The 27,875-nt window shown below is 43.7% G+C and overlaps 2 protein-coding genes across 2 annotated transcripts; both read right to left on the reverse strand.

The window, feature by feature from the left end:
- Positions 1-161: 161 nt before the first annotated feature.
- On the reverse strand, positions 162-15,318 carry LOC104932718 (trinucleotide repeat-containing gene 6B protein). The gene is made up of 21 exons (XM_027284733.1): positions 14,874-15,318; positions 13,457-13,544; positions 13,016-13,037; positions 12,305-12,754; positions 9,315-12,197; positions 8,902-9,054; positions 8,571-8,764; positions 8,372-8,434; positions 7,990-8,148; positions 7,727-7,864; positions 6,822-7,022; positions 6,545-6,661; positions 6,094-6,304; positions 5,494-5,646; positions 5,108-5,275; positions 4,568-4,714; positions 3,918-4,010; positions 3,468-3,683; positions 3,133-3,203; positions 2,304-2,443; positions 162-2,207 (listed from the first exon to the last, which is right to left on the reverse strand). Exons 2-21 carry the CDS (start codon positions 13,511-13,513, stop codon positions 1,634-1,636), a joined length of 6,210 nt encoding a protein of 2,069 aa, XP_027140534.1. The 5' UTR covers positions 13,514-13,544; positions 14,874-15,318; the 3' UTR covers positions 162-1,633.
- zmp:0000000896 (caspase recruitment domain-containing protein 10) lies at positions 14,939-27,875 on the reverse strand. Its single transcript, XM_019278236.2, has 25 exons — positions 27,547-27,875; positions 25,366-25,602; positions 24,586-24,723; positions 23,511-23,697; positions 23,029-23,167; positions 21,822-22,028; positions 21,539-21,658; positions 21,309-21,434; positions 20,915-21,094; positions 20,714-20,818; positions 20,278-20,314; positions 20,160-20,197; positions 19,984-20,072; positions 19,854-19,900; positions 19,487-19,607; positions 19,047-19,224; positions 18,798-18,921; positions 18,465-18,705; positions 18,267-18,333; positions 18,067-18,169; positions 17,804-17,962; positions 17,561-17,673; positions 17,335-17,450; positions 17,017-17,215; positions 14,939-15,061 (listed from the first exon to the last, which is right to left on the reverse strand). Exons 1-25 carry the CDS (start codon positions 27,551-27,553, stop codon positions 15,053-15,055), a joined length of 3,087 nt encoding a protein of 1,028 aa, XP_019133781.2. The 5' UTR covers positions 27,554-27,875; the 3' UTR covers positions 14,939-15,052.

Genomic DNA, 27,875 nt, shown 5'->3' on the forward strand with positions numbered 1-27,875 from the left:
TCACAGGCCTTTCTCTTGATGTAATTTCTTCATCACTGCAACATGTACAAAAGCATGATTTTTCATACTATGCAGTGCCGTGTTCTCTCAGATTAGTTTAACATTGAAAAACAGCATCCAGAAACCTAAATAAATTTTTTTTAAATGACCACGAGGACACATTTAGAAGCCAATACTTTCATCTTTATTAATCTTGTTCTCATTTGTTTAAATAAATTTTTCCTTTGTAAAATCTCATAACGAAAACACTGAACAGGAGTGTTAAAGCCTGTCTTAATTTAAAACGAATACACAACAACAGAACATTAAAAACGTACGGTAACTCTTACTCTGCATCTGTAAACAACCCGTCCCACCCCTCCCTCCCGATCCACACAGTTTGATAAGATTTGGCATGTCCATTTTCTCAACGCTTATGCCTTCAGCTCTTTGTGTCATTAAAATGTTCTTTTTTATTATTGCAGGTCGGACAATAAAAAAGACAAGTCTGCTAATAAAAAACCAAACAACTTCAAATGAGAGAAAAAAAAAAGCATTAGTGCCAATAATTCTTAAACACACAGTCAGCAGTATACCGAATGCACTCAAAACATTTTTGTATAGACCTTCTGTATAGTAAGCAGCCTTGCCCACATTATGACAGGCAGTAACATGCACACACACATTATCCTCACATTCACACACACGCACAACAACTGTGGTGGTTTAATCCACTTACTTGGTCTCAGTCTCACTCATACTCATGTCCATATAGTGTGTATGATACTGCGCACAGTACTGACACATGGAGAAATGCAACATAGCCTCAAACTGCCAGCAATTTAACATTTATCACTGCAACAGTAACAAACATGTTCAAGAGAGAATAACAGAGAAAGAGTGCGTGAGATACAACAGTAGGAGGTCAGCATTTTGAAAACAGAACAATGACATTTTTCAATATTTTTCACTGTTCAAAAAATTAAAACCATACATACAAACAAACAGAAAAAAAAACTAACTTAACATACACAGTAAGATACAGTTCTGTTTTCAATCAGAGCTGTTTGCATGTGTTTGGATTCTGTCTCCGTTTTTAAGGGGACGTGAATACAAACTGCACTTTAAACCTCACATCATGTAGTAGTTTTAAGTTCTTATACGATGAAGGTAATGCTGTTTACAGTGCCCATCTGTCTGAAGGCTTGTCTGTATTTGGTGTGTGCATGTGTATGTAAATCTGTTGAAAAGTCCCCTATTTACTAAGCACATTGCAATCCAGTCAAGTCTTTCAGACCAACTGACTTTTCATTCTTTTTCAGGTTTCAAGTCTAAGCAGTTGAAATCTTCATCTGTGGAAAAAGGCTGTATACACATCTAACAGTCCCTGCATTTGTTTATATAATAGCTTAAGTCTGGCCACAAGAATGTGTGTAAGCATGTCTCACATTTCTGCTTTGTGTGTGCACAATAATATGCATACCATGTATATGTATGCATGTGTGTATATGTGTATTACATTAATAATGCATACCATGTAAATGTGTTTCTGTGTGTGTGTGTGTGTGTGTGTGTGCTATAGTAAGTACATATGTATCCCAGTGTATGTTGTATCAGTGTGTCCAAACCTACACGTACAAATAGAGGGGGCTCATCAGATAGAATCAGCTCCTCCCCCCAGCAGGTCGCCAGGCAACAATGCTGCGGGGCTGTCCATTTGGTGCCTTTCCTCCATTTGCGGTGCCCCCCACAGGCTGCTGCTGGGGTATCCCGCAGTCATGCCCCCCCAGAGCCCAGACCTCCCAGACTCTACTCCGCCAACACCTCCTCCCTCCCCTGCCCCATTGGTGCTCCATTGGGAAAATATTCCCAGCCCAGGTCCTTGGGCTGAAGAAGTTTCTGAAGAACTACCTGTACCATCGAGACTCTGCCAGGCAGAGCCAGAGGACCTCACGCTACCTAGAACCGCTGCGCCGCTTTCCCCTCCTCCACCACCACCACTTCCATTTCCACCTGTTGTGCCCGCTGGTGCTCGCTCATTCCCCGGGGAGCTACCTCCACTGCTGGCCACAGTTGTGCCTGTTCCAGATGAACCCTGCGTTCCGCCGGCCGCTGCCCCTCCTGAACCGGGCCCCTCTGCCCCTCCGGCCTGGGAATGTGCAAAATAGCGAGCAACTTCGTCCTCACTCACAAACTCCGCCAGGATTGTGGTGTTGCCCAGAACGCACCTGTTTAAAGTAGATACAGGACGAGGCTCTTTAGATCAACAGCAGCATGCTCAATGATAAGTATATGTGCATTAGCGAGATTACAGGTTAACCTACATGTGCAGTGCACCCTGGGCCTTGGCTGCTTCCTGCCGGCTGTTGTAGCGAATCAGAGCGCTGCCCTGGGTCAGACCAAGGTGGAAGGTCAGCAGGGGGCCATGCTGCATGCAGATAGTCCTCAGTGTGGAGCCATCAATCTACAGTCATGTGTGTGTGAGAGACAATGACAATTAATTGTCCACAATCTTGAGTCATCAATTATCGGCGCAGAAAAAGGTCAGGAAATCTAGGAGCTTACAGAACCATGTATTAATAAGTAATGTTATGAGACTGTATATAGTGGCCTCATCATTCTAATTGTCACACGAGCAAAGATGGATTACTGTGAAAAGCTATATTACTAAAACAAAAGCTTATAACACTTTAAAATTCTATGCTTTTCCCAGAGCAGTGTCATGCAAGTGTCATTTGTGCAAACCCTAATTGATTAAATGGATCATCCAACTTCACAATCCAATTACAGCTGGGTCATGCATCATCCCATCTAATTTGCATAAGACAGACTGAAGGGGAATACAGATGAATGAGCACAGAGATTTAATGCTTTTGAATTTAAACTGACCAATCTGCCTAGGCATCCGTTTCTGTATAGCCATGTTCAATACTGCTGCGATGAAGAGTTATAAGAACATTTTAATTATGCATTGATTGCATAGCATGCTCCCATTATCGCAGACAATAGGATTACTGCAAGTGACATTGATAATATTTAAAATTTGCCACTTTTTCCTAGTAAAACCCCTGAGTATTATCCATGTAATATTAATTTGCTTCTCAGACTTTCCATTTCTCATCCTGTCCCTTCCCTCTTTTTCTCACTTCTTACCTGAGGGGTCAGGTTGCTCAGCAGCAACCAGCAGCTGCCTCTGGAGGCAACACCATCGCTCCAAGCTGAGCCTTTAAAAGAAAAAAAGAAAAGCAGAGAAGAGACAAACAGAAAAGAAGGATGTAAAATGTAGTGGGGATGTCATAGCTCAAAGATTAGGCTAAAGATGATCTTTTATTTACATAAAGATAACTTTCATGCCAGTGTTCATGATACTGCAGTAAGACCGGAGTCGTCATATCATTGTCAAGAAGGCCTCCCTCTACATGCTATACAGCATCATAAAATGAGAAAGGGGAAATAATACATTGCACTCTTTTCCCTGTAAACAGTACCTGGCCCAAATCTTGACTCTTGATTCATCCCGCCCCCTCCCCAGCTCCGGGCCAACCGTGGGCCTCCGCTACCCCAAGGGGAGGACGATGCCTGTTTCTGATTAGTTAAGCCAGGAGGAGGGCGTGGCAGCTGTGAGCTGTTGCGATTGGTCTTCCACAACTTGTTTTGTCCGATGGGCTCTGGGGGCCAGCTGGGCTTGTACTCCGAGTACTTTCCTGAAGAGGAAATGGGGAGGTGGGAGAAAGAGGGGGAAAATAAGCTTTAACAAACAGACCGCAAAAATGGGAGTGGCGAGGACATAGTTTGTACACCAGTAAAACACAGTGCAGACACAGCTATAGAGAGAAACAAAGAAAGTGAAAAGCAAACAACAACTGAGCTAATAAGATAAAGGAGATTAAAAAGTCAAAATGCAAAAATATAGAGAATAAAGACAAACAAACATATACCTGTGCTGTGTGCATTGCTGAGGGGACTGTCTGAGGCACTGTAGGGCCAGGCACCAGGTGAAGGCAGCGAGGTGTTGAGGGTGGGGTTTGGCCCTGCAAAACATTAAAACATTAAACAAAAGCAACACATCCCGTCATCAACAAGACAAGGGAACAGTAGTAAAGCTCCACTACAGATAGAGTCTGTGAGGAATACTGTTTGTTAAACCTCTGCCCTTCAAATTTCTGTCAAAAAAACAAAACATTAAATACAAATTTGGCTAGAATTTTATAGTTGGTATTTCAAGTTGTCGGGGAGAGGTCTGACTGAAATCTGAGTGATTGCTTTAGATGGTAAAAATACCATAAAACTGATTTATTCTTTAGCTCTAATCCTAAAAGTCAAAGGGCTGAGGCATGAAAAGACAGCGCAAAGTAAAACACTTCAACAACCTTAAGGTTAACCCTGCCTTTAGATAGTAATATCTAATATTTTTATTCAGTATTTTACCTTCATGTTCTTGCTGTAGAGTGACTAATGCCATTACAATTCTAAGTCACTATAATTTATGTTTTGCTTTTATTTGGGATCAAATTGGAACTCGTTGCGTTTGTTTTGTCAAAACCGCTATAGCTATGCTCATCAAAATATTTGGCACATTCAAAAATACCTATGTTGTCTCGCAGTAACTGGTGGTCTGAGTCGTTGAGGCTCGGGGGTCCCGGGGAGCCAAGAACACTACCAGGGGTCATGTAGGGGTCAGATTCTGGGTCTCCACTACTCTGGATTCCCTTCCAGGGCACACCGGGCTGGAACTCTGTCATCAGAGAACAGAAAACATATTGATCGACTGAAATGATATATCAACATTGCTACTTTTAAAATCAAACAACCAAAAGAACATAAGCTAAATTCTGTAGTTGTGGCTATGTTTATTGTTGTATATATATTACTATTACAAAGAGACAATTTGCCAGAGACTCATCTTATTTTGTACATATCAATAAAACTAGGAAAGAACAAATGGAAGTAAGACGTTTCTTTTTCTTGCTTCAGATTGGGTACTAAAATAAAAACAGCAATAAAGCTTCTGAGATATACAAGTACTGAGTCAGTATGCATGTGCACACACTGGACAGGTTGACCAACTCCACCTTTAACTCCAATTCCTCGCCCTTTGGTAGCATGTAGCAGAGAACTACATCCTCACCTGGAGGCCAGCTAGATGTGGCAGGCTTGTTCCCCATTTTACTCCCAGGGGTCCGGTGCCAGTTGTCTGTAGAGCCTTGAGGGGGAATCCCCAAACCATCACCACCCAGCATTTCATACTGGGAGTAAGGAGATCCTCCTCTCACCTTTATAGCACTGGGTAAAGGGCCTTGGGAACAGCACACAAAAGACAAAAATAGGGTCAAACAGATTGACATGAATACATCTCGAATCGCTTTGATTCACGGTGGTTAATTCAGATACATTGTTAAGAAGGTGTACCAACACGGTTAAAGCCAGATTGACAACAGCCTGGGAGGTGTGCGTTCCCAAAGTGTGAATTTTGCCTTTGCAAAAAATCACGTTACAAACCATCTGTCAACCTACCATTCTTGTGAAGGGCTGTGTCAGGGGGAGATGGAGCTGGGGAGTGTCCCTCCATCATCCATTTGAAGCGGGATTGCTGTCCTCCTGTGTCCTTCATCCCTCCCATCATGGGACTGAGCTCCAGGCTTGACAGGTTACCACCAGGAGCAAGTCCTAACAGGCAAGAAAAAAAAAAGAAAGAAAAACAAGCACTCATGAGCACATTATACTTTGACTAATATTCAGTTCAATACAGCTGAGCTGGCAGGTGTATTTTTAACCAGCTTCTGTTCAGTGAGGTTGCACTAAGACTAGGAGCTTTTTAAAATGGAGAACTGTTGTTATAGTGACGATAATTACAAAAGGTAACGTGTCTGTGTTTACACAAATTAGATAAATATAACTGGATGGTTCTTATTGGATCACCTAAACAAACAGACTCCATGCACTCTAAGATAGCATTCTACAGTGTTATTTTGGCAGCCTAACAATCAGCGCTAAAAGTAAACATAAAACGTCAAACCTTGTACCACCTTTATTTATAGTTACCTATTCAGCTGACTACATCGCATCTAGTCGTTGGGAGTGTTAAGCCACAAACATTTTCCCTGTTGCACTCACCGGAGTACATCCCTTGCGTTTTGGCATGAAGGTCTGATAAGGTTCCCCCCATTCCAGGATGTGGAAGGGGGTCTACCATGGGCTGTTTGGACAGGCCTCCTCCCAGGTGAGAGGGGGAAAGTTTGGAGCTCCCTCCTCCTGTTGCTGCTCCTCCAACTCCACCCTGCTGATGCTGTCTTTGCTGCTGCAGAATAGCCATAATCCTTGCCAGCTGAGAAGAACAAGATTCAAGAAAATAAATCATTTACAGTTATTCGGATAGTGATCACAAATTGTCTTGATAAATTAACTTGATAAAGTATTTAGAGTTACAGGTTCTAGTTAACCAGTTTGAGGGGTAGACTGCAGTCAAACTGTAACATATTATAGGGACTAAGTAACCGAATCATAGGAGACGAAGGGTCTTTATATGTCTGATGATATTTTGTGGTATGCTATAGGGCATGCTCACCTGCTGTGGGTCAGGCTGCTGCCTGAGAGGCTGAGGCTGAGGAAACTTCCTCTGATTCTGCAGAAGTTGCTGCTGTTGCTGCTGCTGCTGCTGCTGTTGCAGCAAGAGCTGACAAGCCTGTGGGTTGGCGGGCAGAAATGGTCAGCGATAAAGGTAAACAAAGAAGAATACATAAGCTAGTGCTACACAAACACTGCCAATATGTTAATATGTCGTGTGTGAGGTACAAAGACGGAATCAATCCATCAATTAACATTCCTAACATTTAGTCACGTACCAGATGGAACTGCTGCATGTGGGGGTAAATGTTGCTGAGCATTGCTAGCTGCTGTGGGGAAATCTGAGGAGGGAACACTCCTCCACCAACACCACCGACCCCGCCGACACTTCCGACACCACCGACACCTCCTACTCCTCCCACCACTCCACCCACGCTGCCACCAGGAGAAGGCATCTGCTTCAGCATAGGACCCGGCACCTGCATGTCACAGTAATTTCTTTATGTATAGCTGTTGATATATTGATACATTCCAAATTTATGAATAATAAAAAAAAAATCCTTGCACACCATCAAGACTACAGGTGCAGGGGACCAAAACATATTGATTGTGAAGAATCCAATATTGAGCAGTCACTTCTTACAAATGACATCAAGTGAAGACACTTCAAGATGCGACAAGTGTGAGGCTGTATTACTGTCTGGGGCCAGATAAATTCGACGACTAACAAGCTGCCAAGTTACACGGACTAAACAGAGAACCGAGGAATGCTGGGAAAATACAGTACAGTAAATATGGAATAAATAAGATGAGGCTGATTATTTCATAATGTCTAAACATTGCGTTAATGGCCTTTTAAAAACTACCCTCCGGCCTAAAAGCCATAGCTGTTATTTATTGCCAGACCACAAGGCAATCAGTAAATCAATAATTCCACTCAACACCTAGCAAACCCCACAAACTGTTAAATTTACTGAACAGGAATAACATATCAATCTGTGTTTACTGCTCATGACTTTGCCCATAACCATTCGTGACATACAGTGTCAGCAATATTTAGTCAGAGCTGAAAATCATTCAACCAACAAAAAGTTTGGAACTGAAAGGACTCAGGAGACCCTCCCATTTCTCCAGAAAATAACATTCATCATAATTAATAACATCAGAGACAGAAGAAACAGACCTGAGCAGACAGGAACTGATGAGGCACTTGAGCACGTAACCCCTGGGAGGGGTTCATTGGATGCATGCCAGGCTGGTGCATCCCTCGAGGTGGAGGCATCCCTCCACCACTGCCAACAAACACTCCATGGCCACCCATCTAGAGAACATAAAAGCATGTAACAATTGCACTGTGTTTGTGATGAAGTGTTCTCATTTCATAATCATTTTTGTGAGGTCATTAAATTAGCACAACTGACGAGTCACTTTATTTTCGTCTCATACCTTTTCACCATAGGGTCCCATATCAACAGGACCCATGTCTTTGGAACTAGGTATGCGGTAACCTCCTCCACCTCGTCCTCCCCTACGCATCTCTCCGTTATAGTCAGTTATTCCTCTCTTCTCTCCTTCCATCTTTTTGTCAACACTTGGGTCATCACCCTAAGAAGCAACACAGTCATTTAGTGAATTTATTATTCATAGGACAGTAACAGAGGCCCCAAGCCATGCGACAACATTATCATTATAGGTGAAAAAACAGAGACATGTATGGGCAGAGTCAGTTTATATGATGGCTAAGGTAGCGACACAGCTAACTCTCAGACTCAGACTTGAGAGCAGAAAATGAGCATGATGATCCACTTAAAGAAAGTCAACATCTTACCAGAAGACCCATGTTCGAAAACTGCCGTGACACCGGGTTCATCCAGCTGTCCCCTCCGCCACTCTTTAGGAAAGAAATGAAAACAATTGTCAATTTTGAGTAAAGTTACTATACAAAATGAAAACTTCTTTATCTTAATACAATGAAAAATGAGAAACTACGTAAACTAATTTGTGTTCTACAACCTCCTTTTCCCTACCTTGATGTTGCCTCTCTTTCCTCCATGAGACTGACCCCAGCCTCCGGAGTTGAAGGAGGAGCTGCTTCCCTGGGAACCAGTGCTGTTCCAGACCCCTCCACCACCATCGTCTTCCTCATCCCAGCTGGGGTGACGAGAGGCTGCAACAGAGCCCTCTCCCTTCCCACCCCAGCTTTCCATCGACTTAGGCCCTGCTGCAAAACCGAAGCAGTCAAATTTAGAGATATGTAACATTTGAGACTCAGCATCAGGTTTCAGAATGATAGTGAGCATTAACAATTTAGAACTCAGATAACACAACATTCTGAATTATTATTAATTATTTTCTTACCAGGTTTACTAGGGTTGGGTGAAGGGTTCCCCCAGCCAGAGCCTTTTCCAGATTCATCTGGCTCACCCCATCCTGTTGCTGCTTCTGTCGTCTGACCCCAAGCAGCCGTACCATTATCCACAGATTGTGCACCTCCTCCCCACATACCTGGACCTGGAGATTGATGAAATTAATTGTAATTGATGGCAAGAGTCAATGAGATGTCAATGAGGCTGACATTAGCAAATGTTGTCGTCCTCTGCTTCAGCTGTTCCTGATATTTGCAATCAAGGACATATGAAAAAACTGAATTGTGGCATTGCTCTTTTTCATATAAACTAGACAAAGTAAAGAAAATATGCACTAATTTAAGAACACTTTCTTCTACTGCACATTTTTTTTCTCTTTTTATACATGGTAGACCTTCTGCTTACCAACTGCAGCATTGCCAGTGTTTGTGTCCCTGCTGTGCTGCATCCCCTGCTGCCTTCTAGGTGGTTGCTGCTGCATGGGTGGTGGTGGTGGGGCCTGCTGACTGTGGCTTTGGTCGGGTGTAGCACTTTTTTTGTCCCACAAATTCACATTCTTGCTGTTGTAGCGGGTTGGGTCTCCCCAGGCTGAAGTGCCATCATCGATTTCCATTTTGCGACTGATGGACTGAGGGGAGGGTTCTTCCCAGCCACTGGGCTCCAGGGAGTCCCCCCCACCTGCAGAGATTCGGGGGATCGGGCCGGAGGTCCAGCCCGAACTTTGGTTCTGATTCTTGGATGGTGGACCTCCACCTCCAACATTGGACCGGCTGTTCCACCCTCCTTGCATGGGACCTCCTTGTGGCTGCTGGCCCTGTGATTGGTGCTGCTGTTGATTTGGGGCTTTCATTGGTGCCACTTGGCTGTTTGGTATCTGTGCTGCTGCTGCGTGGGGCTTGGCACTCCCCCAGTCCTGGTGGGATTTGCTTCCACCCACATCTCCTCCTCCTCCTCCTCCTCCTCCTCCTCCTCCTCCTCCCCATCCTCCTCGCTGAGATCCCCCTTCTTCCAAATTACCCCAGGAAGATCCCTCATCAGCGTTGCTTCCACCTCTACTTCGCCCATCACCACTCCCACCTCCAGGTATAGAGTCTCTCTGTCCCCAGTCTCCTCCCCAGCCACCTGCTTCCCCTCTTCCAGCCCCCTTCCATCCTCCTGTTCTGCCCTGTTTATCCTCTGGACCATCTGCCCACCCACTACCCTGTTCTCCAAAGTCTCTCCAGTTCCCTCCTCTACCTCTGCGTTCTCCCCATTGTTGATCTTCGGTCCCCCACCCTTTGCTCCGTTTCTCGGGTGGGAGATCACCCCAGCCTCCAGCTGCCTTTCCCTGGTTGTCCTCCAGTTCTTCTTCTGGCGTTCCTGGTTTCCTTACATTGCTACCAGGCATGTGAGGACCAGGGGTGGACTGTGTGGCCCCATCCCAGCCATCCCTAACTGTAGCAGGGCCAGAGTTTAGGTTGGTCGTGTGACTGCTAGCAGATAGATCATTAGTTATTGAACTGTTGTTAGACGGGTACCCAGGACCGCGACTAGTAGTAGTGTTCATGGTTGCTGATGAGAATGCAGAGGAAGATGAAGCGTTTCTTTCATTTCTATTTCCTACACCTCGTGCGGTGTCCAGGTCCCAGGCCACATTCTGTCGGATCTGGGTCTGCCCCCAGCCTGTGTTAGACAGAACTCTAGGGTCCAGGTCAGATCGATTGAGCATGCTGAGTAAGGCCACTTCAGCATTGGAGGTCTGCTGGGAATTCTGTGCAGACGAGGCTCCCTCCGACTTTTGTCCACCATCACTGCCTCCTCCACCACTTCCAGCTATGGACCCTCCTCCACTAGACCCTGAGGGTCCTCCACCTCCAGTGCCTCCACCTTGACCAGCCCACTCCCCAACTGCACTGTCCCCACTTTCCATCCCTTTCTGATTGTCCCATGCTTTTGTCATAGTTGCAAACTTTGGTGAGGCAGAGTCCTGCAAAACGCTACCACCAATACCTCCACTGCCTCCACTACTGCTGCTGCTGTTGCTGCTGCTGCTCCCATCACCTCCTCTTCCACCTCCTATTGCTAAGTTACTGGAACTTACACCTCCCACTGTGCCACCCCACTCTGCTTCTGAACTGCCTCCTTCCCACGCTCCCTGAGATACCACTGGGGTATTTGAGCCACCATCATTTCCCCTGGCCCACCCTGCCTTGTCACCCTGGCTACCAAAGCCCCACACATTCCCTTCCTGCCCTTGAGCTACAGTCCCTCCTCCACCCCATCCATCTGCCTGTGAGGCACCTGTACTGAGGTCAGAGGACACTGGAGGCATGGATCTCCAAGAAGAAGAGGCAGCAGAGGAGGAAGTAGAAGAGCCAGAAAGATTACCACTTCCTTCTCCTTCAACACTAGCAACACCACAGTCACTTTCATCGCCACCTTCTTGATTTGGTCCGGCTCCCCGTGCTCCACCACCTGAACCCAACTCCGGCCCTAGACTTCCTAAGTGCTGCTGCTCTTCTCCACTCCTGGTTCCCACAGCTGTCTCAGTGTGCTGCTGGTGGAGACCAGTTTGATTCACAGATGATGGAGAGTGAGTGGTGATGAGGGGGGTGCTGGCAGAGAACGAGGAAGCTGATGTAATGGACGAATGTAGTGGAAGGCCGTCGCTAGCCGAAGTTGATGTCCCACTCTGCACCAGGGCAGGCCAGGCGGAGGGGTTCACGTTGGGATTAAAATTGGCACCATGGACACTACTGCTGCCACCCACAGGGCTCTCCTGAGGCCCAGGAAGAAGATGGGAGACTTTGGAATTGTAAAATGCTGCTGATCCTAGCCCTGCCTCCACCTGAGAGGAGGTGGAAGAGCCCCACACACCACCACTTGACTGAACACATTCATTAAGCGAAGAAGAGGAGGATAGAGGAGAAGAACGAGGTGAAGAAGGATTGTCCATGTTCCCTGCTCCTCCTCCTCCTCCCGCTCCTCCCTTCTGCTGGATGTTTCTCTCACTCCATGAGGCACTACTGTTGTTGTTACCGGGGCAGTCTTGCTCCTGCACCCCTCCTCCAGCCCCATCAGAACTCAATTTGGCCCCGCCTAGGATGCTAGGCCAGTCCCCCAGGTCAGTCCCATCCACAATCACCTTCCCGCAGCCCTGAGAAGAGGACGGGCTGCCAGAGCCTGCCCCCCATGTGGAATTTGCATAAGTTGAAGTAGTAGTAGTAGAAGACGACGACAGAGCAGCGACACATAATGAGGATGAGGAGGAGTTGGGGAGTGAAGGGGAGGATGAACCCAGGTTGGAATCTGTAGGGACACAATTAAAATATTAACATTGTCTTAAACACAACTTTGCAACCATTATTCATATACCACATTTTAAACTTGACTATCTTTTTGAGACAAAAATTCACCTGTGCCTCCAGCTGCGTTTGCATTGGGGTTATCTGCTCCCTGTGAGGAAAGAGGTGGAGTGGCTCCCCATCCACTGCCCCCTCCAACTCCCCCTGCACCCCCTTCCCCTGCTCCTCCTCCTCCTCCCCCCAGCAGCATGGAGGACAGCGGTGGCTGGCCCCTCTTCAGTAGCACTTTATGGTCCTGCTGGCAGCGAAATCTCGGTGGAACCTCTCTGGACATGTAGCGCTGCTGTTGGGAGGTCTGGCTTCCAGAGGGGGAGGAGGAGGGCTGTCCGTTGGCCACAGCAGTCCGCTGCTTTGCATTGTTCCCGCCACCAGGAGGAACTTGTGCAGAAGCCCCGGCTGCACCAGGACTGGGGGACGAGGGGGCAACAGGGCCAGGGCTGGGGGACACTGAGCCTGGGGTGGCGAGCGGCTGGGAACAGGAGGGCTTGGCTGATTCTGGCACTGAAATACAACAAAGGTGTGTGTGAATCACTGAAGAAATGTAAGGGTGTGGGTATGTTACTCAACTGCAGGTAGGTTAAACTACTCTATAGCTTTTAATTTGATTAAAGTTTAGGAAATCAGGACTAAAGGGTAAGCATACATGTTCTTGATCCTATAGAATAATTCTCTAGGCCACAGACACTATACCACTGACATTTGTATCATATGCAACAGTGAGTGATAAAGGAGGACACAAAAACAAAGGGAAACAAAACGTACCTTTGATTTTCTGTTCTGGCACCTAAAATAGAAAGGATAAGTGAGTCAGACACAAAGCACAGGAGAATTTGCTTGTGGCAAACTGAAGAGAAAAAGGGCAAACAGAAAATGTTTTTATGTTTTAACATCACAATCTATGTAGTGTGATCTTGTTGTAGTTTTGCTACTGCAACTGGGAAAATATACTAGCAGCATACTCTTTAAGCAAACACAACAATATGACAGTGGATATTCATTTTACAAGTTCTACACATGGAAAAGTCCATCCCAAAGCAATACACCTCAGTTACTTGGCAAATTAATTTTGAGATGTAGCAGCTACAATTCTGCAAACACAATCAGAGAGAATGGAAGAGGGTAATAATAATAATAATATCACTCTGAGCCTCTGCAAAATATATAGACCAAGTCAGCTGTGAATTTTTTTGGTGACACGTTTACCTTCTGAGAGGTTTCCCTTTTCTTTTTATCTTCTTTCTTCTTTTTCTTGTCTTCCATGAACTACTGTTCCCTTTCCTGATTCTCCTGTCTGTGAGGAGAAATGTACACATTCAATTATTAATGTTGCACCGAGCCATACTGAACGTAATTTAATGCTCACAAACGCATACCATTTTCAAAATAAAACGCACACATACACAACTATACACACAAACACACACACACAGGTACTGACTTCAACTCAAAAATCAATAACATGTATTTCATCGGATCACTGCCAAGTATTCTCCTGCACAGCCGACGTTGTGAGGACTGTAACGTTGAGAGGCAGACAGCTTGACAACAGCCCTTGGTAGCCTAGTTTCTCGCTGCATAATTCATTAACCAGCAAACCGATTGCAATCCCAACCAAGAGACAAACATAGAACAGCGGCCAAACAAACAAGTGACTTGAAACTCTTGAGACATATCTATATATAAAAATTAAAAAAAAGTCAAGTTCTCTTGCACAGCAGTAGAGACTGTGACGGCAGTAGTAGCTTTAAAGTGTCATGAAGGCTGCTCGCTGACCTCTCACCTGGCGTCCACGATGCACAAAGTAAACCTAGGAGATATGCACACACACAAAAACACACACCACAGAGCTGCAAATACAACCGGGCCGAGTGTTTCTGTTAGCTAAGCTGCACAACTGACAACTTATGGCCCTCCCTCCTCATCCACTGTACCTTATATAAATACACCAACTGGTTTAACACTCGGTTCATGCGGTGTCTGTTAACACACGCATTAAGGAGCCAGCACACTGGATTTCGTGTAAATAACAGGCCAGTAAGGGAATAGCTATCCGGCTACTACGACCACCAGAATACTCGGATGAGAAACCTCAGCTAATGCAGGGGGGGGTCGACCAAAAGCAGCTGGTGAAGCACCGTGTCACGACCCGGAGAGCTCGCGGCGGTAACGTTATTAGTTAAAGACCGTCCCGGAGCAAGGTGCTCGCGCGACGTATCTACGCAGCAGTTGACCGCAGACAACAAGCTTAAAAAACGATTTTCTTTTCAAAAACACTGCATTTCATTTACACAGCTGACCGTTTGAAATAGGTAACTTTAAAAAAAAAAAAAAAAAAAAATATCAGGTCCAGTGAACAGGCGGCGGCTCGCGAGCTCGTTCACCAGCACTAACGGTCGGACAGGGCCAAATGTAACGACGAACTTCAGTGACGTTTCTTCAACAAGCGGAGCTGCTCTTAAAACTGAAACCCAAACGTTGTCGGTGGCTGTGTTAAAAAAAAAAAAAAGAAAAAAAAAAGGCGGAGATAAGCGACGCTGTTAAATTTAAAACACTAAAACAATAAAAGCTAACCCACAACAACAACAACAAAACAAACAAACGTCCTCGTCGCTGTACTCACCTCGGGAATCACACAGGACATAAAGTGCTTCTGTGCAAAAATTCTTGCAGACCTACCGCTAGCAGGCTAGCAAGGTAGCTAGCCTAGCGAGCTAGTTCTTCGAGGCTTCCGAGGCTGAATTGAATAAGAAATGACATCAGCGAGAGGCGAAATGTGAAGCGTAGAAAAAAAAAAACAACTCAGGAAAGGAGAGTATCCCTTTTTTTCTTCTTTTTTTTTGAGCGGCTGTAGTTCTCAAGCTGTAAACAAAACATGCATAACCCCTTGATGACTGTCAGACGCTGTGTGATCGGTTAGTTTACTGTCGGCCATTTTGCTTCTGTGTGGAGGTTCAGCCAGCATATGAGCTCACCGGGCTGGTTGTTGATCAGGGAGGGGAGGAGGAGCAGGAGGCGCGCCGGCCCCGTCCGCCAGGGGGCGGCCGAGCGCTGCAAACATGACGTCATACACGCGGAATATAAATAAGTAAACAAATGGGTCAAAATCAGCTGCTCCTTAAAAAAAAAAATCTAAAATGTTTGTTCCAAACAAACGTTAAAACTATATATAACATACCTGTTAAAAACTTGTGTTAGATGTTTGCAAGAATGTCATGGAGCGCCACAAAATGAAAAAAATAAAAGAAATCTAAAACTATATTAAACTTATGGCTTCAAAGAGATTTATCAATTTTAAGAAGAGTCCTTTCAACTAAAGCTGAAGGTGTTTCTAGATTTGTGTACCCAGCACTTTCCCTCAGTGTTTGTGATTCTACATGTAAAGAAATTAATAATATATTTGTGAATTTTGTATGGAAAAATAAGCATCATCATCTAAAGAAAAAAACCTGCTTTCTGGACATCTGCGGTATTAAAACTGCACAGTGAACACAATTCTTTACATTTAAGTCAGGGGTGTCCAGTGTCCAGGGAGCCAATAATAATGTTTTAAAAATGTAAAACAATTACCAATAAAAGTTACACACAAATGTACTGTTCTGTAACAATTTTGTTTTCATTGTCACAATCATCATAAAAAAAAAAAAGACAATACAACCAAATCTAAGCCGTGAACAAATCAACAACATCTGGAGTCCGATAACAAAGAGTACATTTTATGGAACACGTCAAACTTGCATGAAGTTGATACAAATCTTAAGATCATGTTCATTCTAAACATGACTTATTATGAGTGATGCAACGTCTGTTAACATTTAAGTTTAAAACGCATCACTCTTGCTCTTCTCTTTAACAAAATCATTCAGAAAGTAATATTTTATGCCATGTCAGCATGTCAGCTGCTGTTATGTTTCTGTTTGAAAAACAAAGTCTGCTGTGTATTTGAGCACACAAGTTAATTAGAAATCAATATGTTTGAATTCATTTATTTTTTAACTTGGTTACAAAGAAAAATATGTCAGTAAAAAAAAAATCAGTCATAGTGTAAATTCAAAATCCCGCACTTTCTGACTTTGAGTCATACATAACCCACCTAAAATATCCTCTTTTTAAAAAAATGTGTATTCATATAACAGTTTGATATTTTAAGTATGACCTGTATAAGTGGTTTACATCTTCAAGATTATGCATACCCAAAAAAGACATAGTCTTTAATGCAGTTACAAAATATGGATGAGCACCTGTACCATCCACTACATCACCGCTTACAACATACTCCAGTCTCCTTCGCCTATACCTTTCAACTCTCTTTGTGTCACAGCTTAACTTTCCACTCACATCATAACATCAGAATGACAATGACTCACCCAACTGCCATTAAATTGTGAACATTATGTGATCCCCCAAGAATAATTTTGAAATTACAGTTCAATAAGAAAAATGTAAGTGTAGTAAGCTTTCTGAATGGGGAAAAAAGTTACATGGCATAATTCCTGTTGATACTACAGCTAGGTATGTACTATGGGGGGCAGATCTGTCAGTCCAGCTTGGCTATATAGATGAGAATTATTAAATTCCTGTTTGTATGCATGGACGTAGGCCTTATCTGGCCTTTCCTTGAGATTTCAGGTAGGTCAAAAGTTGATCTTTGTCCACTCAGAGTAGCAGGATGATCTAATCTGGATGTGGTTTTGTGTCTGCTGGCAGCTGCCAGTTCTTTTATTCAAAGACAGTGAATATCCCCATTCTTTATCCTTCTACTGAAGCCTGTCCAGTTCGACCCATGCTGCCGCCCTCTGCTGACTATGGATGGCATTGCGTATGGCTGCCAGCAGCTCATCAGTGCAGCTCCAAGTGCTGGGCTCCAGGGTGTAGTAAAGCAGGGGCAGCGTCTCCAGCTGCAGCTCCTCGGCCTGGCACACCTCCTCCATTATGGTGTCCTCTCCACAACGTGGAAAAAACTTCCTGTTTCAAGTATTGGAAAGTAGTTAACATAAAATAAAATGCAGCGCACCTTAAGCAGCTATGATCTGATGTGTATTTACTGTAGCAGGGTGGATGCAAAGTGCATGGTGTGCACATACCTCAGTTTCTTGTGCTTTTTATTCTTAGGGTGGATGTGGATGACAATAGGGTAAATCCCCTGTCTTAATAAGCCCTCGACACTGGGCAGCCCCAGCTCCAGCAGACAGTGCTTGTCCTGACAAAGAGACAAAAAGGGAGATTTAGATAGTATAATAATAATGTACATTCATTATTATTACCATGAGCTCTTTCCATGAAATGGAAATGCTGTGTCTCTTTTATCACCTGGCTGATGACATCCTGGATTGACTGCAGCCGTATGCCCAGAGCCTGCTCTGGACTGCAGGAATCCAACAAGAACACTCTCTTGTCTCGTCTCTCTGAAGCCTGGATAGGCTCTGCAAAACCACAGGAAACGAGAGGAAAGAAGAGACCGTGGTGTGAATCAATCAAATGAAGAATCACCTTTTTGTTCATGTGTGTTTGGAACATTATGTGTATGATTAAGTGTATTTGCTGTGCACATACCTGGTGGGCAGGTGTTGAACTTCAAACCAGACTCTGCTGGTTGCAGGAGCCTCTCTATTAGGCCACGAGAGAGAAGAGAGGGGGAGAAAATGACCGGCCGCTTAGTCGGAACTTGCACCGGCTGCACTACACTGTATGGGATCAAGTGGTCCTCGTGACCTGAGGGGATAGGCACACGTGGAGGTACGCACACATCAACACAAAGTGCACACAAACATCCACACAGATTTGCATTCTGGGAACATTATGGCTGCTTCTTTTACGTTTGCTGAGTGTGTAAAGGACATGCTGCGTAGAACCAATCCCACGGCTGACGGGATCCACTGCCTTCACCAGACGCACACGTCCAGGTGATTTTTTCAAGAACTACAAGACAAGGGAGAAAAATAAACATTTAATTTTTGTGTTAACCAGCCTGGTGACTCAAATGCTGTTCATGTGATTTGAACATGAGCAGTCTTACCTTTTTCTTGAAGTCCTTTTGCTCCAGGGCCATTTTTCGTAGCCTTATAAGTAACAACTGTTGGGCCCTGAGATGGAAAATAATTTTACATTTACATTCTCATAACACTTATAACATAACATATCACTTACTTCTTTAAGAGCTAGTGTAAAGAATAGTTTCAGTCTGAGATAATATAGCAGTAAAATGAAGGTCTACCTGTTGTAGTTGGGCATGGTTCCTGCCTGCAGGGGCTTAGCTGTGCGTGGGTCCACCAAAGAACAGCGCCATTGGTATTTTCCATTGTACCTTGTGTCTGTAACATGTATAATATCATCACAGGACACGCTCAGAGACAGTGGGTCACCGTGAGGCTCCATGTTGAGATTGACTCGCACATAGAAGGAGTCAGCACCCATAAAAGCAGGCACTGACAGCTCGGTGCACAGCTTGGAGTATGCTGAGGACAGAGAACAAAAGAGGGGACAGCTTAGTCTCACCTTTCTGACCACCTTTCTCTACTTTATGTGTGTCTGGGGAAAATAGACTCACCCTCTGGGTTGCTCTGGTGTTTGAGCGTTGAAGGCTCTGTCCACCATTGCAGAGAAAAGTGGGCAACCTCAGCAGTGCACTGGGCCAGCGACACACTGCCTCCACCAAACAGAACCCGCTCCAGCTGGACAACATGAAGAGAAAACTGCATGTTATGTTCCAGCCTTATGTTCTTGTGTTTATACTCCATTTCTTTCACACTTTCTAAAACATGTGACATGAAACATGTATTTGCGCAGACACACACACCTCCAGCAGCTCACTGCCTTCCTTCAGTCCACATTGTTCTGCTGGTGAACCAGGTTTCACATGGCTGACAAAGATCCCTGTTCGGTTTCCTCCAACTATCGTAATATCATCAGCTAGACTGGCTCTGCTCTGCTTTGGTGAAATGGGAGGGCTTGAAGACGGGGAGCGGAGAGGTCTCCTGAAAGATGGTAACAATGGGAAGCAACAGGATGCTGTGACAATGTACAATACAAATATTTGGTTTACGTAGATGTTAATAACTTCTAAGTTCTATTAAACTATATCTGCTAGAAATTAATGTTTGTTTGGTTGCTTATTGAGGCTTCCACAAACAAATTAAGATCAAGTAGTTGTGTTATGTTTGTAAGTCTGGACCATAGCGTCATCATTTTTATGTGTGGAGCTGTTAAAACTGTGGCAGCAAAACCGTGAGATTGTACCTGGGAACACTGGGACTGAGTTGGTTTGAAGAGACAGCAGGCAGGTTGATCAGGTCAGGGGGGAAGAGATGAGAGTTTAAGGAGTTACAGGAATCCCACAGAGAAGGTTCACCCTGCTCACCTGAACACACCAGAGAGCCTCATAAGTTAAGCTCACAATGCAAAGAAAGCAAAACCAGAACTGGACTCATCATCTTTTCTGTTTGTTTGTTTTTTGTACTCTGGTGCCAAATGAATCATCATATCAGATCATATAACATTGTGACAAAGTTCATTTGTTTGATGTAGTTAATAAGCACCTGAAGGTCTCATTTTGTTTGCAAAAAAAGACCGTGACATGCAAAACAAATGACAGAAACAAATATACCTGTGATGTTATCATTCTCATCACTGCCCCAGGACTCCAAGTCAAACCTTTTCAGAGCAGAATAAAGGGATGAGGTGAGGAAATCAGTTGGAACAGGATGGAAATATGCAGTGGCAGTGACTGAACTCACTCTGTGTTGTGTCGTCGGTTGATAGAGTTCATACATGGAGGAAAGGGGAATGTGGAGAGCCGATTTATTTCTTTCTCATTGTCTTCTGTCTGGAGGTGGAGAAGTAAATGAAAACACACTGAGTGACTCTTCCTTTTGTTCCTGTGCTTATTTATGAGCTACATTGCGATACTCACTGACAAAAGGAGATTCTCCTCCGAGTTGGAACGGGAGTCTGTGAAGGAGCAGGTTGATTTTTTAAGTACATTTTGGGTAAAATTAAGTATTTACCAGGTGTTAGTGCGCACAACTTACCCCCTGAGTTGTCATTGGTTTGGCCTCCAGAGGGCGTCTGTGTCACAGAAAAGACAAATATAGTATGACGTCACAGCTGGTGAGAGGTATTGTGCAGGTACTAACATGTTAAGAGTTGCATAAGAATCTACCACAATGCCACATACTCTAGACAGTAATGAGATCCTAGTCCAGCTGAAAAAATTGACTTGGCAGACGAAATGCTACATTCCTTGCATAGTGTAAACAACGGGAGAAAACATGTTACAGTCACCAGAACAGTTGTGTCCTATGAAAATGATCTCTTATAGTACACAAAGGAGAGGTTACACTGCGTTAACAGCAGCTACACCTCCAACAATTGACAACAGCACCATATTCCTACAATGAAGAGCCCTCATTCTGATTTAAAGCATGGCTATGGAGAAGGTGATTCCACTGTTATTGTGAATTTAACCTTTCGCAGCAGCGGACGGGTGCTATTGGCTTGGGGTCTCACGTCCAGGCCGAGGGAACAGCAGGGGCCGTAGCATTGGTCCTCACTGCACAGGGACAGGTGAGACTGGGGGACACACACACAGGGAATAATACATGTGTGTGGTGGCAAAGGAAAGACAGTGCTGCACTCTTAACTTGCTGTACTGCTGTGTTTACTCACGCAGTGCAGACAGGGGCTGCTCTGCTCCATTTGCTCTCGGCTCCTATCCCTCTCTCTCTCCAGCTCCCTCTGCTGCTGCTCCAGGTTGGCCTGCAGCTCTGCAATGCGCTTACGCAGACGGTTCTTATCCAGCAGACAGTCAGTGTACTCCAACTGCAGGCTGTCTCGACTTTGTAGAGCCTGGTAAAAAGAACAAAAGAAGTTTGCACGGTGTAAATACTGTAGTGCATAAAAATGCACCTGTACGACTGCAACACAACTACAAATATTCCTTGTTGGACACTGTAAGATGGTTAAAGACCACAGTAGAGGTTAGACAGTGAGCGTGACAGGGCAGGTTTACACATGTGAGCCATGAGTCCAGCCTTGATTCATACAATCCATTCACACTGACCTGGTCTCTCTCCTTTTCCACTTCCATGATCTGGTTGAAATAGGACACACCTCTCTTCTGCTCAGTCTCCCAGTCCAGCTGGAGAGTTCTCACCTTCAGCCGTAGCTGCTCACACTGTGACTCTAGCTACAAACATAGTTTGGCATTACAACTTCTGCTGAAAGGCGGAAAAGAAATTAAAACACTGGCCGGTTCAGTTTAGAAATCTAGTCTTTGTGGCAACTGCTCACCTTGTCCCTTTGCTCCTCGGTGCTCTGTACCTCCCCTTGTAGTTTGGTAATAATGTCACAGAGCTCCTGCCTCTGCTCTGCAGACTCCCTGCGGTCCTGCTGCAGGATATCCATCAGAGCCTCAGGTTTAACAAGAGAGAGAACATTTTAAGGACATAAAACACAGTGATTTAGTCACATCACTGGAAAAATATTTGGCTTGAGGGACAAACTATGACACAAAAAGAGACAGTGAACCTAGAAGTGACCTTTCAGATGATAATATTTAGATTTAAAAACATACTATGACTCCAGAGGCAGGAGCTGAGTCCGTCATCTGAGTTCCTTTATTCTCTTTCTTGACCTCAGTGTAGTGCGACAGCTTTTCTGGTAAAGCAGGTGGACATCCATTTGCTCCATTAGAGATCAAACTGTTTCTTTTCACTGATGTAGTATTTCCTGAAGTATTGAATTTCTCTGCCTCCATCAACCTGGACCTTAGCTCCTCTACCTGTATGGAGAACAAGCAAAGCAAAGCAGCCATAAAGACATACTCCAACATTTTGTAATGCAGGCTGGGTATTTCTTATGCTTAACATATTTAAAATGCAAAGACGTGGTTAATGGGCTGTTTATCTACTATTGATGATAAAAATCACATGTCGTAATAAGACATGCAGGCTTTATGTACTGTAAATACCATTAACTTGTCAGTGCAAGACTGTTATGCAAGATATGTGGTACAAACTTTCCAAATTTTAGAGTTGAGGTTAAATCAAAGGTAAACCAAAGTGTTTATTAAACACAATTCAAATTACATTAGCAAACACACTATACATGCAGTAGGTAACAAGACCGTAGTGGAAATAATGCTTTTAGTTATCAAACATCTTAAGGAAAAATATAACCACACAATATTTCCAGGCTTATATCACTGAGGCACACGCAAAAAAAAAAGTGAGCTGATAACTGATTGCACAGTTGGTTTGAACTGCTCAGTTCAGTTCTTATGTTGCAGCTGCATGCCAGTTTCACCTGAACTGCTTCGGGAGATGTTATTTGCTGTGTTATCATTCTATCAGGCAAAGCCTCTATGACTTTATCACCGCAACATCTCTCAAAACCTCTAAATATAGCTACCCGTGTCTCTATGTGCAACACGGTTTTGTGACAAACTGACAAACAGTAGTCTTGTGTTAAATAGACATTTCTGGCTCTCACAGAGCACCTAAAAAAATCACCTTAAAATTTAGAGCAACAGTGACGAGATGATCACTATCTTTAGCAAATTCACCATTTCTTCAGTAAGTATACAGCTGGTTTTCGAGTTAGGATTAGTTTAGGAATGTGGAAGGGAATGAGTCATCCTCTCTTAACACTGAAGGACCCCAACTGCTTCAGTGGAGTTTCTCAGACTGTGCTAGACAACTTCAAAAATCAATATCTGCATGTTCACTGAGTTTAAAAACTTTGTGGTGAAAAAAAAAACATGCTGTTTGCAACCCACGTACCTGGCTGAGCAGCTCTCTCTCGCGGTTGGAGGCCTTGCCTTGTTCCTCCAGGGCCCTGGAGTACTTCACTGCCTGCTCCAGGTGCCTGTCCTTCAGCTTGCCCAGCTCTCGAGTGGCCGACTCCAAGTCTTGACGCAGCCTTGAGTTTGGGAATAATGTTTTCTTACTGATCCATTTTTGTGACACAAAAGTGTTTTTTGTTTTTTGTGATCTGCTTTTTGTGAACGTTTCCCAATTCATTCATTCATTGTGGTTTTAATGTACTTGTTGGAGGTTCATGACATGATAAGTCTCTCTGCTTTGTGAAGAATTGAGAATCTAAAATGTCTAAAATCGGCTGGTAAGTGTTCTATAGAAGCCCAAATTAGTTAATGTTAGTTAGTGTTTTGCCCCCCTCATCACTTCAATATTAGTTTGTACAAAACAATCATAGACGTGCGAATTAGGTACACGTTAGTGCTTTGTGACCAGATCATACAAACCTCTCTTGTTGCAGCCTATCTTGCCGTAAGTCCTGAGCTTTGCGTTCGGCGCGGCTGCGTTCGTCTTCCGCCATCCGGCAGCGCTGAGACAGGCGGCGCTCACACATCCGGCTGTTTCGAAGCTGCTCCCTCAGTTTACGCACCTCCAGAAGCAGAAACTGGGTCAAACCCTCTGGACCCTCCTCATCTTGGGAGTAAAGACAGGTGGAGGTTATAGGTCATGGAGACTACTGGTTAATGTATGGAGAGGGTAAACAGACACGTAGGTCAAAGAGTGTGTATGAATATGTGTCAAAATCCAGGAGATAAGCATGACCTTATCGCTTTGTACACCTCACTGAAACCTTGTGCATACACACTGTGAAATAGAGGTGCTGCAAAGGTCAAAATCTACAAAGAGAAAGAACTTTTGTTATAAGATTTTCTTAACTTAAGTTCTCTTAAGCTGCTCTACAACTTCAGCATCAGTGACCAATGTCCAAAAGCTTTTCATTATATTCTGCTTGTTCAACCTGCTCTTCATTTCTTTAAATACTTTTGAGCATCATAATAACAAAGATTTGTGTGCTTAGCCCTGTAGAGAGCACTTATCTACTAGATAACATTCAAGACTTGAGTTTCCGGCTCTAAAATGTTTTTAGGCTCTTAGCTCTTAATGTGTTTACTATGTGCTAGAACCACTCAGATTTAAGTCCCAACACTAAACTCAAGTCTGGAGTAATTCAAGTACTTCTGGGCCTGAAATCTTTGTGACCAAATTCAATACAATGTCTAAAAATGAAACCACAAGCACAGTTATACACGTATTCACTGCATAACTTCTATAACAGTCCTGAGTCCTGAGTCTTTTCATTCAAATGGTATCCATGTAAATTCTCTCTTTTCTCTCTATCCTTTTCTTTAAATGCAGTATTGGATGAACAATTTTTTAAGAATATAAGAATTTCTGATAAAAATGTAGCTTATTTATTCAAAAGCATATCAAAACAAATGTGACTATCCTTTAAGGAGGTCTTAATATGCTTGATTTGAGTTGACTCTGTCATCTTCAACATGCAGAGAAATCCCTGTTTACCCAGTATCAGGGAGCATCGCTGCGTGGGCTCTTGTCCGGTCAGCTGTGTGTACTGGTCTGGATGGTAAAACTCCAGTGATTCCATGAAGGCTTGAAGACCTCTCTGGCCTTGACCGTGCAGAATGTCCAGCAAACGGCCTGTTCAATGAGAGGGGAAAAAGCTGTAACAGTGTGGAATTGATCATTATCCAAGACGGTTACCAAGTAATTTGGTACTGTAAACTATCACACAGCTGAAACAGTGTAACCACATAAATGCTACCTCTTTGATGTGAGTGTCATTTACCTCTGTAGTTACATAGGTATTTCAGACATGACCATAATGAATGACTAGATGAGCTAACTCGCTTGCAATGAAACAACAATGATATGAACCGGGTTCTCAGGCGCTTGTCTTCATCCCGTCTTTACTTGCGACATCTCCCCTTCATCTTTATCTCCGTTCACTCCTCATTCTTCTGTGTCTGCCTTACACTCCTCTTTACTTATCACTGTCTTTCATCTTACTCCCTCCTTAGTTTCTGCCTGTTTCTCTCATTGCAACATTTATCTTCACCCACCTGTTCCTCCCTGACAACCTGCTACACAGTCATTCACACAATGTTTCTTCTCTGGGGGATTTTACAAAAGAATCACACAGTACAAAGTACATACACTGTACTTTGAGTATACAAGATTTCTAGCTGGGGTAACCTCTAGGTCATGTCAAATAGTGATTGATTAAATTATTAATGATTTTGCTTTAGGTGTGTAACTATGTTGAGTTACTGATCCTCTCACCGGCCTTGCTGATGCGCAGTGGGTACTGTGTGGAGTTGAGCACCTCGTCTTCATCCTGTTCGTCGATGACCTTGCACTGGCGCAGATACGGGGTGAGTTTAGCCGGGTTGAGGATGCGCGTGAGCTTGTGCCGTACCCCTTCCACGCGATCCCAAAGCTCCTCACAGCGCTCCTCTGACCAGAGAGGAGAAGGTTGCACCTCCTCTTGAGTTATGCCGTCCTCCTCTGCCCAAACACCTGCAAGACGTCGAAAAATTTACAAGCGGTTCATGAAGTTAGAGTACTGTAAAAATGACTGTGAGCTGACCGAGGCAGGTTTTTGGTCCTGAGAAAATTTATACAAGTGACTCCAGAAATGTTTTGGTATTTTGGTCTCTTTCACCAACACATTTCAATCCTGAGGGCAGATTTACAGCATTATCTGATGTGATGTTGTTCACTCCTAGACAAAATATCTTTCAACTTGAAAAATTACTTTTATCTATGCTTTGTTATTGACTGGAGGAGGCTATTTGAGTCTCTACAAGTCTCTGCCATCAGAATTGTATCATTACAGTATGTTTCTACTATGATATCTAATCAATCACAGTCTAAATAGAAACTTAGACGTCAGAGGGAAACGATTTAGAAGCCATTCTTACGGATGCATAAATTATTTCTGGGTTTATCTGCTGCATAGCAAATGAATGAGATATGAGATTACAGAAAATCTTTCAAGGAGGGCTGAAGTGGTTTTACTCCCTACAAAGTCTGACAGATGAACAATTAATTTGAAGACATTGTCCACATGGACAGCAGATATGGTGTTTAAGTCTCACACATCCTTAATCAGGTGAAAGCCAATAAATGCTCATCAATAAACCTATATTTCATGCACAGTGTGAGTTAATATAACAGCACCAGGGTCTGCTGTATGTATACAGTGTGAGTTAATATAACAGCACCAGGGTCTGCTGTATGTATGGTGGGTCAGTGGCTCAGAGCGCAGGAATGAAAACACCAGTGTGACTCATATTGCGCACTTTAAAAACACGCACAGGGGACTGCAGACAAAAGGTTTCTCTCACACTGTGGAGGAGACAAGGAGAGAAAGTGAGTAAATCTGCCACCACCAAGTTATTCTTTGAATTATCTGCATGGAATAGTAATGATAAAAGAACAGTTGATTCGGTTATCGGTGATGCAAGGGAGAGAAAGCTTGCAGCCTTCCAAATCCTGTGAGAGATTGCTGAACAAGGCGTGCTATAACAACACAGGCCTCCCAGGCTGTGCTGATCTACCTAAAAAAAGACATTTAGTAAAGTTTTTTGTCATAGTTTTAAGCATGAAAATAACCCCCTCAAGATTTGCGTCTCAATCCAAGTTATTTACTCGTAATGAGAGTGAAGCGTCTGTTGCTTTGTGCCTCTGATCTGAGTTATCAGGCAGGCTGAGGCAGGTCTGGATGCTCTGGAATCTCTGTCATTACCCATAAACAGTCTATTGAGACATTGTTCCCGTGTGATTACCATTTAACTCCTCCTCCTTACAAGTAGTAGAAACCACTCACTCAAACTGGAATAATATCCCATACCTGTCATCCCATTTTCTTATAAAATGATCAGCAGCACCCAGTTAAAACAGAGGTTCAGTGAGAACAATAAAATAGTTCATCTGCACCGCAAAATGAAGATCTAATTAAAAAACAAACACTGACACAACATTATATACTAGAACATTATATACTAGAAGGCTGTTATGGAAGATGTAGTGTTATCATCATCTTTCTTTCTTTCTTTCTTTCTTTCTTTCTTTCTGTTGCTATTATAAGATATTTTATCTATGTTTAATGCATAAAAGTTTGGAACATGTGATGCAGATTTAGACTTAGTTACATATATATATATATATATATATATATATGATAGGTTATTGTGTTAACTGTTTATATCACATCAGCTGATGCAGAAAAATAACCTGAGTCTTGTTCAAGTCTAATTATGCTTCTTTTTTTTTTACGCAGTACCACATTCAGACTGTCACTGGATGTATATTTCATTTCGCTGGTACCTCAGAAACCTGTCACTAACACTAAGGCTACATGGATAGAAAATCTAGTAAAGTCTGTCAGTCATTTGTACCCAGAGATACATTTCAAACGAACATGAACACATGGAAAAAAGAGTGAAAATGTTGGCTTACCACTCATGTCTTGAATCAGCTTGAATCTGTTTTGAAGATGAGACCAAGGAGTGTAATCGAGTCCTCTTACATCCCATTCAGCTCCAGAGACGAGTCAGGAGGAGTGATACTGAGCGGTGAGGTCAGTGTGTGTGTGTGTGTGTGGGTGCCACCTGGCTGAAACGCAGCGGAGCTCAAAGGTCCTCCTTTTACGCACACCTTGGCGCACTCAGCTCCTCCACCCTAACCAACCAAAACCAGCCAATCGGCAGCCAAAAGGAGCGAATAAAAGTCCCCCTTATCGACACACTACGGCGGATTTCCTCTATCAACACATTTACTGGCCAGGG

Source organism: Larimichthys crocea, chromosome XII (assembly GCF_000972845.2).
Source record: "Larimichthys crocea isolate SSNF chromosome XII, L_crocea_2.0, whole genome shotgun sequence".
Lineage (NCBI taxonomy): Eukaryota > Metazoa > Chordata > Actinopteri > Sciaenidae > Larimichthys > Larimichthys crocea.